The sequence below is a fragment of the Capricornis sumatraensis genome, chromosome 10 (assembly GCF_032405125.1).
Source record: "Capricornis sumatraensis isolate serow.1 chromosome 10, serow.2, whole genome shotgun sequence".
NCBI lineage: Eukaryota > Metazoa > Chordata > Mammalia > Artiodactyla > Bovidae > Capricornis > Capricornis sumatraensis.
Genome location: NC_091078.1, coordinates 30,797,360 through 30,814,683, shown reverse-complemented (window position 1 = coordinate 30,814,683; position 17,324 = coordinate 30,797,360). Strand labels below are relative to the sequence as shown.

At 41.1% G+C, this 17,324-nt stretch overlaps 1 protein-coding gene across 1 annotated transcript in view; it reads left to right on the top strand.

Moving 5' to 3' along the window:
* BICC1 (BicC family RNA binding protein 1) overlaps positions 1–17,324 on the top strand; it is a 349,143-nt gene that overhangs the window by 315,891 nt on the left and 15,928 nt on the right. The window contains exons 16-18 of the mRNA XM_068982242.1: positions 2,729–2,768; positions 3,138–3,292; positions 13,477–13,633. Coding sequence (XP_068838343.1) covers positions 2,729–2,768; positions 3,138–3,292; positions 13,477–13,633 — 352 coding nt within the window. The remainder of the gene's footprint in view (positions 1–2,728; positions 2,769–3,137; positions 3,293–13,476; positions 13,634–17,324) is intronic.

Sequence of the window (17,324 nt, the reverse complement as noted above, 5' to 3'; positions counted from 1 at the left end):
CCTGACCATCCTTGGACTTCTGAATCTCCAGCTCTCTTTTCACATGTATCTCACTTTCTAATTTATTTTGTGGTCATTTCTCTTACTCATCCCTGGTAAGCCTTCGTGTGATTTGAGGCTACAGATTACTTTTGATTCGTTGTCTTATTCTCCCACAAAGTGTAGCGCAGTATCTATAACCAGAAGGCACTCAGTAAATATGTATTGACCAAGTTAACTTTAGAATCTCCCCACATCTTGCCTTAGACATTAGTCATTAGAAGCTGATTTTTAACTCACAGAGCCATTTTAGACCTAGGATTTCAAAAACATTATCAAACTGTGTTATCTAAAAATCTGACCCTCCCTGTTTACTGCCATCTTCCTTCTGGTTGGTCAGAGTCAGCCAGTTTACTTTCATTATTTTGACCCAATCATTTATTTGTAGTACTTTTTGCTTTTAGAAGTATCCTGTTTCAGATGGTATAGTCCTCCGGAAGGAAGGGCCAGAGGGCTCTCGTCAACGGGTTCTTGCCCTATCTTTGAGACATTTTTTTCCCTAACTTACTGAAGTATAGTTGATTTACAATATTGGGTTAGTTTCAGTTATATACCAAAGTAGATAAACATATATATGTATATATCTCTGTTCTTAGTTTTTTATGTATAAGAGACATTTTAAAATCAAGCCTAAGTTCCTGAAACAGGAGAGCTGAGAGCCCAGAGTCGGCATTTGAGATGTAGCTCTATCTGGACTTCTTCAAAACTTACCTCGGTCTCTATATAGACCCATCTGTGCCACAGTCACTTATTCAGTGTGGATGAGAAGATTAAATGGTGCCATCCTAGTCCTGTGCAATACAAGATAAATAAGTTTCATTTTTTAACTTAGGTTTATATTTTTATTTGTTTAATTTTAATGTTCTGCTTGTGTCACTATTAAAGCTAGACACTTATTATTTATGTCACTTTAAAAGCATCAGTTCAGTTCACTTGCTCAGTCCTGTCCAACTCTCTGCGACCCCATGAATCGCAGCACACCAGGCCTCCCTGTCCATCACCAACTCCCGCAGTTCACTCAGACTCACGTCCATCGAGTCCGTGATGCCATCCAGCCATCTCATCCTCTGTCGTCACCTTCTCCTCCTGCCCCCAATCCCTCCCAGCATCAGAGTCTTTTCCAGTGAGTCAACTCTTCACATGAGGTGGCCAAAGTACTGGAGTTTCAGCTTTAGCATCATTCCTTCCAAAGAAATCCCAGGGCTGATCTCCTTCAGAATGGACTGGTTGGATCTCCTTGCAGTCCAAGGGACTCTCAAGAGTCTTCTCCAACACCACAGTTCAAAAGCATCAATTCTTCAGCACTCAGCTTTCTTCACAGTCCAACTCTCACATCCATACATGACCACAGGAAAAACCATAGCCTTGACTAGATGGATTTTAGTTGGCAAAGTAATGTCTCTGCTTTTGATTATGCTATCTAGGTTGGTCATAACTTTCCTTCCAAGGAGTAAGCGTCTTTTAATTTCATGGCTGCAGTCACCATCTGCAGGCTCTTTAGTTTAGAGCCACTAAAGAGGCTCTTTAGCTGCTCTTCAGTTTCTGCCATAAGGGTGGTGTCATCTGCATATCTGAGGTTATTGATATTTTTCCCAGCAATCTTGATTCCAGCTTGTGCTTCTTCCAGCCCAGCGTTTCTCATGATGTACTCTGCATATAAGTTAAATAAGCAGGGTGACAATATACAGCCTTGACGTACTCCTTTTCCTATTTGGAACCAGTCTGTTGTTCCATGTCCAGTTCTAACTGTTGCTTCCTGACCTGCATATAGGTTTCTCGGTGGTCTGGTATTCCTATCTCTTTCAGAATTTTCCACAGTTTATTGTGATCCACACAGTCAAAGGCTTTGGCATAGTCAATAAAGCAGAAGTAGATGTTTTTCTGGAACTCTCTTGCTTTTTCCATGATCCAGCGGATGTTGGCAATTTGATCTCTGGTTCCTCTGCCTTTTCTAAAACCAGCTTGAACATCTGGAAGTTCATGGTTCATGTATTGCTGAAGCCTGGCTTGGAGAATTTTGAGCATAACTTTACTAGCGTGCGAGATGAGTGCAATTGTTTGAGCATTCTTTGGCATTGCCTTTCTTTGGGATTGGAATGAAAACTGACCTTTTCCAGTCTTGTGGCCACTGCTGAGTTTTCCAAATTTGCTGGCATATTGAGTGCAGCACTTTCACAGTGTCATCTTTCAGGATTTTAAAAGCACAGATGATGCCAATTAAGTTACATAATTTCATAGATTGTTGTGACATCATACCATTTTACCCAAATGAAGAGGAGATTTTGAGAAACAAAGGAGGCCAATAATAGATAACTTGAAAGTATTTTGAGAATGCGTTGTTTTGAAATTTAGCATAACTCTTATTAACTTATTCACTATATGTTAGCATATATTGATCCTGGTATGTTAAATATTCATAATAAAGAGGAATTTTTTTCCCTTTGAAGGAAGATTTCTAGCTCTTGTCACTGTCATGACTTAAGGTCAGAAGTAGTATATTATTATAATGAATTGGTTTTGAAAACATGTTTAAGTTCATCAGACTTGCATGGATTACTGTCACATTATGGTGCAGAGCTTAGCGTTTGTCTTAGGCAGGTTCATGGGCTGTAGTCGTGTAATCTTTTTGTGGAGTATTGGTGTGACATTTGGATAAACTGACAGTAAAGATATTTTCTGTCTTTTTTAGGCATTTGACTATGAACAGAAGAAGCTATTAGCAACCAAAGGTATGTGAGACATTATGATCTGTACTTTGATTTTTTTCAGTAGACACATAAAAAGTTTTTCAGTACTGATGTTGAACTGAGAAACTGGACTTTCATAAAAGGAAACTGAGAATGTTTAGGTTTAAGTTGCATAAACTTTGTTGAGGTTGAATAGATTAGCATTAGATCAATTAAGAAATAATGTATCATTTAAAAATTTACTGTTACTTTGTATAAAATGTTTTATGAAGACATTTTAAGGTATTTTGTGTTAAATGATATTCAGTGGTAACTTCTTTACATATATATATGAAAAAATACTCATCAATGTTGTATTTAAGAAATGGATTAAAAGTAGCAAGCATTTGTTTTATGTTCTCTTTTCCAAAGCTATGTTAAAGAAACCAGTGGTGACGGAGGTCAGAACACCCACAAACACCTGGAGTGGCCTGGGGTTTTCTAAATCCATGCCCGCTGAAACTATCAAGGAGCTGAGAAGGGCCAACCACGTGTCATATAAGCCCACAATGACGACCACCTTTGAGGTTTGTAGAGTCATGCCCTACTTACCCTTCCCGTCGATTCTCTCAGCAAAAGAGAACCATCTTCTCTCCTCTCCCATCCTCTGTTTACATAAGGACAGTTTCTTAATGGTGATTTGCTTTAATTTCTAATATTGTAAACATATTGCTATGAAATAGATACAATCTGATATATTATGATCTTTTGTTTTCTTTCAAAGTTGTTGATCAGCTGTGAAGGAAATTCGGATAAATATGTTTTTGTTAGGGGAGAATGTCGGAGAGCAGGGCTGAGATTAAGCAAAGGGCATATGTAATATGCCATAAAAAAATGTATAAGGAATTCCTTCATTCCCCCAGGGTATCACTCGCAAGCCCACCAGAGGGGGAAAAGGCAATTATTCAACAAAAATAAGTTCTCAGATCTGAGTTAAAAATTCAGTGTGTTCAGATGTGCCAGGAACACCGCAGGAAGTATCACAAACAAGAGCTCCAAAACATTATGCTTCCCAGATGTTCGCTGCAGGGCTTAGGAGTGAGACGGGGAAGCTGGCATCCTCACCAGAGGGAGAAGGGACCCAGAGCTCCTTGTCTCTCGGGCGGGCTGTGCGTGACTCAGTCAGCAGGGCCTTTTCAGTGGCAGTGTCAGATTTTGGCTGTAAGTCTTTTGCAAGTGCAGGTGGAGTTAGAATGCATGCGCATGCACACACTCACACACACAACTGCAGAGACTGCACAAACCCAAAAGATGGATGAAAATTATCTAAGAATCACAGTGTTCAGTCAGACCACTGGAGGTTCAAAAACAAATACTGGTTAAGCATTTCATAATTGTTAGTCTAATCACTAGCATTTGCAGATTGACCTTCATTTCTCCACCCATTTTCTTTGTAATAAATTAGAATGTTGATGAAAGGCAAATACAAACATGCGATTTTTCCCCCCTTTGTCTCTTTGAGAAAGTGAAAAAGAAAGTACTATTGAAATACTAAAAAGCACAGTCTCCTGCAAATTTCATTGTCAGACTTACAGTAGCAACTTGGCAGGGTATATTTAAAGTCTGAAGTTAATGTTGGCAGCTAGAATGCAGGAAGCATTATGAAAGATTTGAGGCCCTAGGAGGTATACACCCCTCTTTCTGCCATTATAGGTCTGAGAGAAAGTCAACATCTCCTTTCATTGGCAGAGACCTTAAAAACTGCTGTGCTCATCCTTAGGCTTCCACTGATACCTGCAGTTGTCTGTGCTCACCCCTACCTTCAGCAGAATGGAGCTTTAGGTGGCTGATTATGTTTCTGTCATTTCAGAGATGAAATAGTTCAGTTTAGAAATGCTAATTCAGTTCTGTTCTCAGAGACCAATAGTCTGACAGGCTGAAATGACGATCGTTCTAATAAAGTAGTTGTCAAATGCAGGGGCTATGGGAACCTGACAGCCACCACCGACACACGTACAGCTTTGATGGGTGACTTCACGCCTCAGAGCCCGTTTTCTCATTGCAGTTATTTTGAGCATGCTGTGGGAGAAGGCATCCAGTGCTTACTGTGGTGTGCAGGAAGTCTCAGTAATATTTAGCAACTACTGTTATTTCCACCAAAGAACTTTACCCCGAGGAAAACCAAGAGCCTGATGAGAGATATGATTCATATACATATATGAATGCTTATTACTGGAAGTATTTCTGTACATTCAAACTAGATATGCTTTTTATATCTAAAGGAATGCTTTAGAGTGTTACATGAACACATGATGTGCTAGTAATTACCTTAAATCACATTCATTTATTTCTTTGATGTTTTATATGGTACATTTTCATCCACAAGCTTATTTGATCTCTATAAATTCCCAGTGAGGGAAAGGGTCCCAGATCAGTTAAGTGTCTTACTTGAGGTCATGGCAGTAGTTGTCAGAAAAAAAGGACTTGAATTCATTTTGCAAAATTTCTTTATCCTTGTTTTCCTAATGGTTTAACTCAGAGGGTACATAGCAAGTTAGTTAGTCACTCAGCCATGTCTGACTCTTTGCAACCCCATGGATTGCAGCCCACAAGCCTCCTCTGTCCATGGAATTTCCAGGCAAGAATACTGGAGTGGGTTGCCATTTTCTTCTCCAGGGGATCTTCCGGACCCAGGGATTGAACCTGGGTCTCCCACATGGCAGGCAGATTCTTTACCATACGAGGTGGTTTATAAGTGCTCTAGAGCCATGTGAAAAGACATGAGAACCACTCGGTGCCCTTAAAAATGCAGATTCTTCCCCCAGCGTCTCACTTGTCAGGGAAACAGCCAGCAGGAACCACAGGAACCAGTAATTTACATTCTCACCGAAAGCCTCGTCTACTTCTGATGCAGGCACCCTCCTGGAAACACTGCTCTGCAGAGACCTTCTGTAAGGGGAGTGACTCAAACATGGTGTCAGAAGCTGGAGGGCCTCTGCTCTGGGTCTTGTCCAAGGACGAATAGACCACTGTCTGTGGGCTTGAGTTTGCCGGCTCCTGACTTAGTGGCTGAGTCTCTCCTGTGGCTTCTCTTGCTTTGGTTCTCTCGGGCCAGCCTATTCCACCTTTCTCGCTAATGTCTAACAGCTCATTCACACTGAAAGGTGGGGGAGAGGATGAAACCAGCAAGGTCAGTTCCAGGGCATTCACCAGGTAACCTGCTTTTATTCACGGCCCCTTTAAACAGTGGTGATAAGAGTTCTTAGGGAATGGTTCTAGATTCTTGCAGTGTGGAGGACTTTCATACAGCCCACAGCCATCGAAAGGAGGTAAAAGGGCCCTTACCTGGCATGATCTGATACTCTGAAGCAGCTGCTCTTTGTGGATGCCTGCCCTCCTCTTTATTCTGCTAAAACTCAGAGGGATTGTAAGCTGGGCAATTAATGGGTTAGAACATAGGGACAGGGTGGGAATTGAGAAGGACCTGGGGAGAGGTGGAGAGGGCTTAAGATTTTTAAAATGATTTACCACATCTCCACTTGCAGCTATTTTAAAATCAGAGGGTGGTTACCGCCAGAATGGCCACCATCAGAAAATACGCAAGCAATAAACGCTGGAGAGAGAGTGGAGAGAAGGGAACGCTCTTACACTGTTTTAAAATCAGAGGGTAGTTACCGCCAGAATGGCCACCATCAGAAAATACGCAAGCAGTAAACGCTGGAGAGAGTGTGGAGAGAAGGGAACGCTCTTACACTGTTGATGGGGATATAAATTGGTATAGCCATGATGGAAGTTTCTTAAAAAATTAAAAATAGAGCTAACTTATGACCCTGCAAGGAGATCAGACCAGTCCATCCTGAAGGAAATCAGCCCTGAATATTCATTGGAAGGACTGTTGCTGAAGCTGAAACTCCAGTACTTTGGCCACCTAATGGGAAGAATTGACTCATTGGAGAAGACCCTGGTTCTGGGAAAGATTGAAGGCAGGTGGAGAAAGGGATGACAGAGGATGAGATGGTTGGATGGCATCACTGACTTGATGGACACGAGTTTGAGCAAGCTCTGGTAGTTGGTGATGGACAGGGAAGCCTGATGTGCTGCAGTCCATGGGGTTGCAAAGAGTCAGACACAACTGAGCAACTGAGCTGAACTGACTGATGACTCTGCAGTCCCACTCCTGGGCATATATTCAGAGAAAAACATGATCAGAAAGGATATATGTACCCTGTGTTCACTGCAGCTCTGTTTACAGTAGCCAAGACATGGAGGCAACCTAAATGTCCGTTGACAGAGGAATGGATAAAGATGGTGTGGTGCATATATACAAACAATGGAATGTTACTCAGCCATCTAAAAGAATGAAATAATGCCATTTGCAGCAACATGAGGGACCTAGAGATTGTTACACTGAGTGAAGTAAGTCAGAGGAGAAATAGCATAGGACATCCTTTATAAGTCGAATCTAAAAAGAAATGATACAAATGAACTTATAAAACAGAAACAGACTCACAGACTATGAGAACGAGCTTTATGGTTGCCAGGGGGATGGATGGCGGAAGGCATAGTTAGGGAGTTTGGGATTGACATGTACACACTGCTATATTTAAAATGGATAACCAACAAGGTCTGTACAGCACATGGAACTCTGCTCAATGTTATGTGACAGCTTGGGTGGGAGGGGAGTTTGGGGGTGAATGGATACATAAAGATGTATGGCTAAGTCCCTTCACTGTTCACCTAAAACTGTCACAACATTGTTTGTTAATTGGCTATACACCAGTACAAAATAAAAAGTTAAAAAAAAATTAGGGGGTAGTTAGAAACACCCTTTTTCCTTATTCTTTTCCAAAGAAAACCAAAACCAAATGGACAAGTAGAATGCTCTGGAGAAGCACGTTTAGCCAGTGGGTCCTGACTGGTGTGGGTTACCCAGTGTGCAGGGGATCAAGGCATATGGGTTTCCTGCTCTAGGAAGCTTGCTTTAGGCAAGAAACTGATGCTTTGAACACCCTGTTCACATGACTGAGAAACTAGACTTGAGCGACTGTTTCCAGTTTTAAGGCATTTTTGAGAAATTGGACTTTTCCAAAGAACTCCTTTAGATAAGAAGCAAGTAGCTTGAGGCTTCTTTTTGTTTTCTTCAAGACTCAAAAGCATGACCCTGTCCACTTAGTGATATACTGGGACGGCAAAGGTCAAACAAAAGGTTGCTTTGACCTGCAGTATTTCTGTCACATCAACAGAGCTAAAAAGTTTCGGATTTTCCTTTTCTTTTTGCCACTTATCTCTTAAAGGCATTAGAAATGGTTGCGTATTCTCTGGAGCAGGTAAAACCTGCATCGGAAGTTAAAAGAAGGTTTTAAATTTACCCCTAGGAGTAATGAGGTTGTCTGACTATTTTAAGTCTTACAAATCTGAATAATCTTGTTATATTTACCAGTTTGTTGTCTTCTAACATATCACAGCAAACTGGTAAACATCACAAGATTATTTTTTATTTAATGTTTTTAGAAAACATCATGTTTAGCCACATCTGAGATAGCTGTGTGAATGAAATCAGCTTAGATCTTAGATGAGTGACTTTTTAATACTCAAAAAGAGTTTAGATACAGAAGTTTTAAAATATATAGAAATACTTCATAATGGTCTCTTTCCTGGTAATTAACCAGTTTTGAGCATGTTCTTATTTCTCTTGCTGCATGGAATTTATCTGGTTGAATTATGTTAATGATGGTTTTAGCTGAAAAACCCATTTTTTTTGGTGTGAGGAGCCTTCCTTTCCTTAGGCCCCTTCCCAAAAGTCAGCAAAGGGGATCCCATAGATGTAGGAAAAGGTAACTGTGAAGTCTAGTAATTCTGCAAATATTTATCAATAAGCATTTCCTGTGTTTTGTATGCAGTTCTGGGCATTAGATACAATGCTTGAATACAGATTCTTGCTTTCACAGATAGAGCATTTTTTTTGGTGAGCAGAGAGAAATATATAAAAAGTTAACCAGAAGGCATTAAGTAATAACAGTTCTTGATAAATATGAAACAGAGGCTATTTTGTATTGGGTAGTTTTAGCTGGCTTTAATGAGCAAATGACATTTAAGCTAAGACCTACATGGCAAGAAAGGGCCAACCTTGTGAATATCTAGGGAAATAGTACTAGGCCAGGGAAACAGCTGGCATTATCACATTGGAGTCAGAGCCAACTGGTAAGTTCATGGAGCAGAAGGTGGATAGGATGGTGGAGCACAGACGATAAGGCTGGAGAGACAGGCAGAGACTTGATTATGGAGCATTTCAGCCCAAGGTAAAGTACTGGCAAGGGATTATTATAGGACTGTATGCTGAGAGAGGCATGGTTTTGTTCTAATTTGCATTTAAAAAAACAACCTACAACCTAGTTGGTTCATGGAAAATGGATTATTGGAGGCGGGGGAGGCAAGAAAAAATCAACATGTCCATTAAAGAGGCTATTAATGACACTGGTGGAGATTGGTAAAAGTAGGTAGATTTAGGGTATGTTTAGATACGACATTGATAAACTGACCAATTGAATATAGTGAGAGGACGAATGAGTATGGCTCTTAGAAGTCTGGCTTGAGCAACTGGGTGAATGGTCATCACTTACTGAGATGCAGGGATTCTGGGAGAGGAGTAATTTGAGTGTAGCTGGTGGGGATGGTCATGAACAATATGGTTTCAAACACTCTTAAGTTTAAAATGTCTGTGAGACAGTAAAATGGAGGTGTCAGCTTGGCAACTCCATGATGCTAAATTTCAGTAGAGAATTCAAACCCAGAGGTAACAATTTCAGTCATGGCTTGTTGCGGTCCTTTAATGGACTGGAACCTGGTGGTCCAGAGTCAACGATAAGAAAGTAAAGGAGAGAAAGAGGCTGATATTCCTTGGTTTACGCAGAAAGCCAATAAAGCCCCTGCACAGGGTTTGCTCTGTTCACGAAGGCCTCAGGCGCCCTCTCGATGGGGTGGAGGCGCAAAGCGCCTTCTCGAGAGGGTCTTAGAAGCTGGGGCAGGAAAGTGTACTCAGAGGGCCTCTGCGCTCCAGAGAAATAGCCTGAGAGAGAGAGAGAGAGAAAGAGAAAGACAGACACGGGGACCAGAGCTCTGATGGAGCAAAGGTGTTTTAATCAACAAGGTGTGGGCATATATACTGTAATTATTCTCAGAAAAGATAAAGATTAAAATTCCAGACTTACAAAACATAGGTGATCCATATTAAAGAGAGAGAGAGTTGTAAATAATCACTTTTACCATATGGTTCACAAGAAGGAAGAGGGTACTTACCACCGTACAGGAAAACTAACGAAGGAAATGCCTGGATCCCTCAGCCCCGGGAGAGGCTTGCCTCTCCTCTTAATTCCTGAATATTCAGGAATTAATAAGGAACAGAGGATTCCTGACAGATCCAGGACAGCACACAGGAAGCCTCCTGTTAAATGCTTCCTGACAGTGGCTGTTGTTAAGCTTTGAAAAAGGTTGTGATTACTGATTACTTAAGGAGAAAGTGTAGAGAGAGATGATAAGGAATGTGAAGACCAAACCTGACATCTGGAATAGAAAAGAGAGGAAGATCCTACAGTCAGGATGCAGTGGGGCAGATGGGAAGTCTTGAGAGTGGTGTCATGAGTGGTGTCATTATGCCCTGGAGAAAGAAGTGTTGCAGCCAGGTGCTGTCAGCTGTGGGCGTGCTGCCGTGGGACTGAATGGAGTTCAGTGACCTGAATAGTAAAGGATTCTCGGAGTTATCCAATAAACATGAAACTTGGGTTATCAGAAAACGGTGACCTTAATACTATAGATATTTAGTACAAAGTATGGTACCTGCAATATAGTGATTAAATAAATGAATAAAGAATGAATAAATGCAGGTTAGGTGTAAACTTTGAGATCTTTTAAATTACTATTTTTATTTTGATTTGGGAGAGTTCATTTTGATTTCCAGGAACTTGTCATTTGCTGGACATATCATGTGCTTATTTGGGTGGGATAACACAGGACAATGCCAGATTCCTCTCCGCCCTTCCATTCTGTGAGCACGATTCCTCTCAAAGCTCTGGGTGTGGCTGCAGCACTGCCCTGCTCATCCTAGTGAGATTCTAGGCGGGGAATCTTGACTGTGCCAGATGGAGGACTTGCCTTGTGGTTCCCCAAAACAGGAATCTTAGCACCTATTTCTCCAAATCTTATAGGAGTGACTCTTTTTTACTGGAGGCTCTCAGAACTCCACCAGATGTCCATTTCATTATAGGGGACTGGAGTATAAAAGTAGGAAGTCAAGAGATACCTGGCGTAACAGGAAAATTTGGCCTTTGAGTACAAAATGAGGCAGGTCAAAGGCTAACAGAGTTTTTCCAAGAGAATGCAATGGTCATAGAAAACACCCTCTTCCAACAACACCAGAGAAGACTCTACATGTGGACATCACCAGATGGTCAATACCCAAATCAGATTGATTATGTTCTTTGCAGCCAAAGGTGGAGAGGCTCTATACAGTCAGCAAAATCAAGACTGAGAGCTGACTGTGGCTCAGATCATGAACTCTTTATTGCCAAATTCAGACTTAAGTTGAAGAAAGTAGGGAAAACCATTAGCCCATTCAGGTATGACCTAAATAAAATCCCTTACGATTATACAGTAGAAGTAACATAGATTCAAGGGATTAGATCTGATAGAGTGCCTGATGACCTGTGGACAGAGGTTTGTGACATTGTACAAGGCAGTGATCAAGAAAAAGAAATGTAAAAGGCAAAATAGTTGAGGAGGCCTTACAAATAGCTGAGAAAAGAAGAGAAGTGAAAGGCAAAGGAGAAAAGGAAAGATATACTCACCTGAATGCAGAGTTCCAAACAATAGCAAGGGGAGATAAGAAAGCCTTCCTCAGTGATCAATGCAGAGAAATAGAGGAAAACAATAGAATGGGAAAGACTAGATATCTCTTCAAGAAAATCAGATACCAAGGGAACACTTCATGCAAAGATGGGCTCAATAAAGGCCAGAAATGGTATGGATCTAACAGAAGCAGAGAATATTAAGAGGTGGCAAGAATACACATAGAGCTGTACAAAAGAGATAATGTAGGAATGAAAACTGACCTTTTCCAGTCCTGTGGCCACTGCTGAATTTTCCAAATTTGCTGGCATATTGAGTGCAGCAGTTTTACAGCATCATCTTTTAGGATCTGAAATAGCTCAACTGGAATTCCATCCTCCACTAGCTTTGTTCGTAGTTTTGCTTCCTAAGCCCCACTTGACTTTGTCTGGCTCTAGGTGGGTGATCACACCATCGTCATTATCTGGGTCATGAAGATCTCTTTTGTACAGCTCTATGTGTAGTCTTGCCACCTCTTAATATTTTCTGCTTCTGTTAGATCCATACCATTTCTGGCCTTTATTATCGAGGTGGGAATACCAGACCACCTGACCTGCCTCCTTAGAAATTTATATGCAAGTCAAGAAGCAACAGTTATAACTGGACATGGGACAACACATTGGTTCCAAATAGGGAAAGGAGTATGTCAAGGCTGTATATTGTCACCTTGCTTATTTAACTTCTAGGCAGGGTACATCATGTGAAATGCCAGGCTAGTTGCAGCACAAGCTGGAGTCAAGATTTCTGGGAGAAATATTAGTAACCTCAGATATGCAGATGACACCACCCTTATGGCAGAAAGTGAAGAAGAGCTAAAGAGCCTCTTGATGAAAGTGAAAGAGGAGAGTGAAAAAGTTGGCTTAAAATGCAACATTCAGAAAACTAAGATCATGGCATCTCGTCCCATCACTTCATGGCAAATAGATGGGGAAATAATGGAAATAGTGACAGACTATTTTTGGGGGCTCCAAAATCACTGCTTATGGTGAATGCAGCCATGAAATTAAAAGACGCTTCCTCCTTGTAAGAAAAGCTATGACCAACCTTGACAGCATATTAAAAAGGAGAGATATTAGTTTGTTGACAAAGGCCCATCTAGTCAAGGCTATGGTTTTTCCTGTAGTCATGTATGGATGTGAGAGTTGGACCATAAAGAAAGTTGAGCACCGAAGAATTGATGCTTTTGAACCGTGGTGTTGGAGAAGACTCTTGAGAATCCCTTGGACCGCAAGGAGATCAAACCACTCAATCCTAAAGGAAATCTGCCCTGAATGTTCATTGGAAGGACTGATGCTGAAGCTGAAACTCCAATACTTTGGCCACCTGATGTGAAGAACTGACTCATTTGAAAAAACCCTGATGCTGGGAAAGATTGAAGGCAGGAGGAGAAGGTGATGACAGAGGATGAGCGGCTGGATGGCATCACTGACTTGACAGACATGAGTTTGAGCAAGCTTCAGGTGTTGGTGATGGACAGGGAAGCCTGGTGTGCTACAGTCCATGGGGTCAAAACTGTGCTGAACTCAGAACTCCTCTGCTCACCCTGTTATCAACACCTTCATAAAGAAGGAAGAACACTTCACCATGTGTATATGACCCAGTGTCCTTGGTATTCTTGCCTGGAAAATCCCATGAACATAGGAGCCTGGTGGGCTACAGTCCATGGGATCGTGGAGAGTCGGACGTGACCGAGCGACTAAAACACTTTTGGTAGCTGGAGGAAAAGACTATAAACAGGTCCCACACCCTGTTCTTGAGAATATGCATTTGTGGGTAACTGCTATGGCCAGCAACTGACATAAATGATAGGGGTCTAATGTGGGTTCTTTCTTCCTCCCACTCTGGGAAACTCACCTTATTAAGCATTTTCCCTGTCTGGCTTTGTCTACAGGGTTCATCAATGTCCCTCTCGAGGTCCAACAGTCGTGAGCACCTGGGAAGTGGAAGTGAATCTGACAACTGGAGAGACCGAAATGGAATAGGTCCTGCAAGTCATAGCCAATTTGCAGCTTCTATTGGCAGCCCTAAGCGTAAACAGAACAAATCAAGTGAGCTTTGACTTTTCATCGTTTTAGATGTAATCTGCTTTTAATTTACTTTGTTTAGTGTGATGTTCAAGTATAAACTCTGGACTTCATGCCTTTAAGAGTTTTGCATTACTCACATATCACCTCCTCTGAGAAGCCTTCCCTGTTTTTCCCAGGCCATTGGTTCTCTGCTTTCACTGCTTTGTGTATACGCTTTCACCCTAGCATTTGTCTTAGTGAAGCACAGTTATTTGCATAACTGTCTCTTTGTGTAGAACTTGAGATCCACAAGCCAGGAACTATATTCATTCAGTAAACTTTATTGCCCATGCACCAGACATTCTTTAAGGCTGTGTGTTCTTTCTTTAAGTTGAAATATAGTTCGCATATAATATTATGTTTCAGGTATACAATGTAAGTGATTTTACATTTGCAGGCATTATGAAATGATCACCATCATAAGTCTAGCAACTCCCGTACAGTTATTACAATATTGCTGACCATATTGCTTATGGTGGATGTTATATTCCTGTTGCTGTTTTATTTTATAACTGGAGGTTTGTACCTCTTAATCCCCTTCATCTGTTTCACCTCCCCAACTCCCTCTGGCAGCCACTCATTTGTTCTCTGTATCTGTGAGCCTGTTTTCACTTTGTTTTGTGTTTTTTTTAGCTTTCACATATAAGTGAGATCATACAGTACTTGTCTTTCTGTTTTTGATGTATTTCACTTAGCAGTATACCTTCTGGATCCGTCCATGTCGTTGCCCATGGCAGGAGTTCGTTTTATGACTAATACATTATTGTATATACGCCTTTTATCCATTCATCTGTTGATGGACACTTAGGTTGCTTCTGTATCTTGACTATTGTAAATGATGCTGTAGTCAACATAGGGGTGCATATATCCTTTTGAATGAGTGTTTTTGTTTTCTTTGGGTAAATACCCAGAAGTGAAATTGCTGGATATGGCAGTTCTAGTTTTGATTTTTTAAGGAACCTCCATACTGTTTTCCATAGTGTCTGCACCAATTTACAATCCCAGTTACAGGAAGGCTATGCCTTATTTCTTACTTTATTTCTTCCCAAATGTCTAACAGTGTCTGACACTAGTAGGTGCTTGGTAAATGTTTGTAGAATGACTATACAAATGAGTTATCCACACACAAACATCAAGATGATGAGGAAAAGGCAGGAATGTAAAGGAATTGAGCAGAATGTGATCAAATTAATTCTGTCTTGAACAACAGAAGAAAGTCTGCCCAGTGACCTGTAGCTACCAAAGGTGAACAGAAGATTCTTCACGTTGACAAGACATAGCTACATGAAAAGTTTAAAGCATAGGCTTTGAACAGACATGATTAAGACTCAGCATGAGTCAAGTGGCTGTGTCTGTAACAGCACCCAGTCAACAGACAAGAACTGATGGAGTAATCACAAGATATGCCCCTAATGTCTTTTTTCAGGATTTCGGGTCCTGAAACACATATCTTAGACTATTTGAAGAATACTTGGAGAAAGGTGATCTAAATGAGCATAGTAAACAGTAACAGCTAGTTGTTACCACCAATCAAGTGGGCCGTGTTGTCAGAGCCTCAGATTTGGAAAAACAAGTCATGGTGTCAGCCAACTCTAAATCAGAAACCAGGGTCTATTCTTTTATTACCACGTGTACTGTCCATAGCTGTCTGAAGTCTTCCTGTTAGTCCTGGGCTAGCTCACCCACCACTGACGGGAGGATGGAGCTGCGAGGTAGGCTGGTGCCAGAGGAATAGCCAGGGTAGGAGTTATCTCCATTTTATCTCCCAACATGAATTAGCTCTGTGCCTCTCCTCTGTCCTTATCCCCTTTCCTCTCACTTAACACTAGATAATTAAAATTGGCTGTGCAAGTTAGCTGCATTGAAATTAAGGACTAGGGTTAGGGTAGGGGATCCATTAATTTAAAAAGATTGATCAGAGAAGCACTGTCCTTTGGCCTTTGTCAGATGTTTTAAGAGCCTGGGGTAACTACTGTAAGTAGTTAAGATAAAACCAAAATTTTTTTTAAAAAAGCTATGTACCATAATAAATATTTATCACTAAGAGTATTTTAAAATATTTTTAAATTTTTACTGATGTATTGCTTAACTCAGCATCTGTAAAGTATTATCATTTAAACACGAACAACATGTCATCAATGTAAGAAAGAATGTAAATGTCTTTTTGTTGCTGTTCAGTCCCTAGGTTGTGTCCAACTCTTTGCAACCCCATGGACTCCTGCATACCAGGCTCCTCTGTCCTCCACTATCTTCCAGAGTTTGCTCAGATTCAAGTCCATTGAGTCAGTGATGCCTTCTAACCATCTCATCCTCTGCCGCCCTCTTCTCCTTTTGCCTTCAGTCTTTACCAGCATCAGGGTCTTTTCCAGTAACTTGGTTCTTTGTATCAGGTGGCCGAAGTATTGAAGCTTCAGCTTCAGCATCAGTCCTTCCAATGACTAATCAGGGTTGATTTCCTTTAGGATTGACTGGCTTGATCTTGTTGTCCAAGGGACACTCAGGTCTTCTCTAGAGTTTGAAAGCATTAATTCTTTGGCATTCAACATTCTCTATGGTCCATTTGTACATAACTACTGGAAAAACCATAGCTTGGCCTGTATGGACCTTTGTTGGCAAAGTGATGTGTCTGCTTTTTAATGTGCTGCCTAGGTTTATCATAGCTTTCCTTCCAAAGAGCAAGTGTCTTTTAATTTCATGGCTGCCAGTCACTGTCTGAAGTTATTTTGAAGCCCAAGAAAATAAAATCTGTCACTGCTTCCATTTTTTTCTCATTTATTTGCCATGAAGTGATGGGACTGGATGCCATGATCTTAGCTTTTTTAATGTTAAGTTTCAAGCTAGCATTTTCACTCTCCTCTTTCACTCTCATCAAGAGATTCTTTAGTTCCCCTTCACTTTCTGCTATTGGGGTGGTTTATTATCTGCATATCAGAGGTTGTTGATATTTCTCCTGGCAATCTTGATTCCAGGTCGTGAGTCATCCAGCCTGGCATGATGTACTTTAAATATAAGTTAAATAAGCAGAGTGCCAGTAGACAGCTTTGTCCTACTCCTTTCTCAGTTTTGAATCAGTCAGTTGTTCCATTATTGTTTCTTGACCCACATACAGGTTTCTCAGGAGACAGGTAAGGTGGTCTGGTATTCCTGTCTCTCTAAGAATTTTCCAGTTTGTTATGATCCACACAGGTTAATGGATTTAGTGTAGTCAATGAAGCAGAAGTACATGTTTTTCTGGAACTCCTTTGCTTTCTCGGTGATCCAGTGAATGTTGGCATTTGATCTCTCGTTCCTGTGCCTTTTCTAAATCCAGCTTGCACATCTGGAAGTGTTTAGTTCATATACTGCTGACGCCTAGCTTGAATGATTTTGAGCATTACCTTGCCTGCATGCAAAATGAGCACAATTGTACCGTAGTTTGAGCATTCTTTGGCATTGCCCTTATTTGGGATTGGAATGAAAACTGGCCTTTTCCAGTCCTGTGGCCACCGCTGAGTTTTCCAGTTTGCCGACGTAACTAGTGCAGCACGTTCACAGCATCATCTGGTTTAGGATTTTACATAGCTCAGTTAGACTTCTGCCACCTCTGCTAGTTTTGTTTGAGTAATGCTTCCTATGGCCCACTTGATTTCATACTCCAGGATGTCTGGCTCTAGGTGAGTGACCACACCACAGT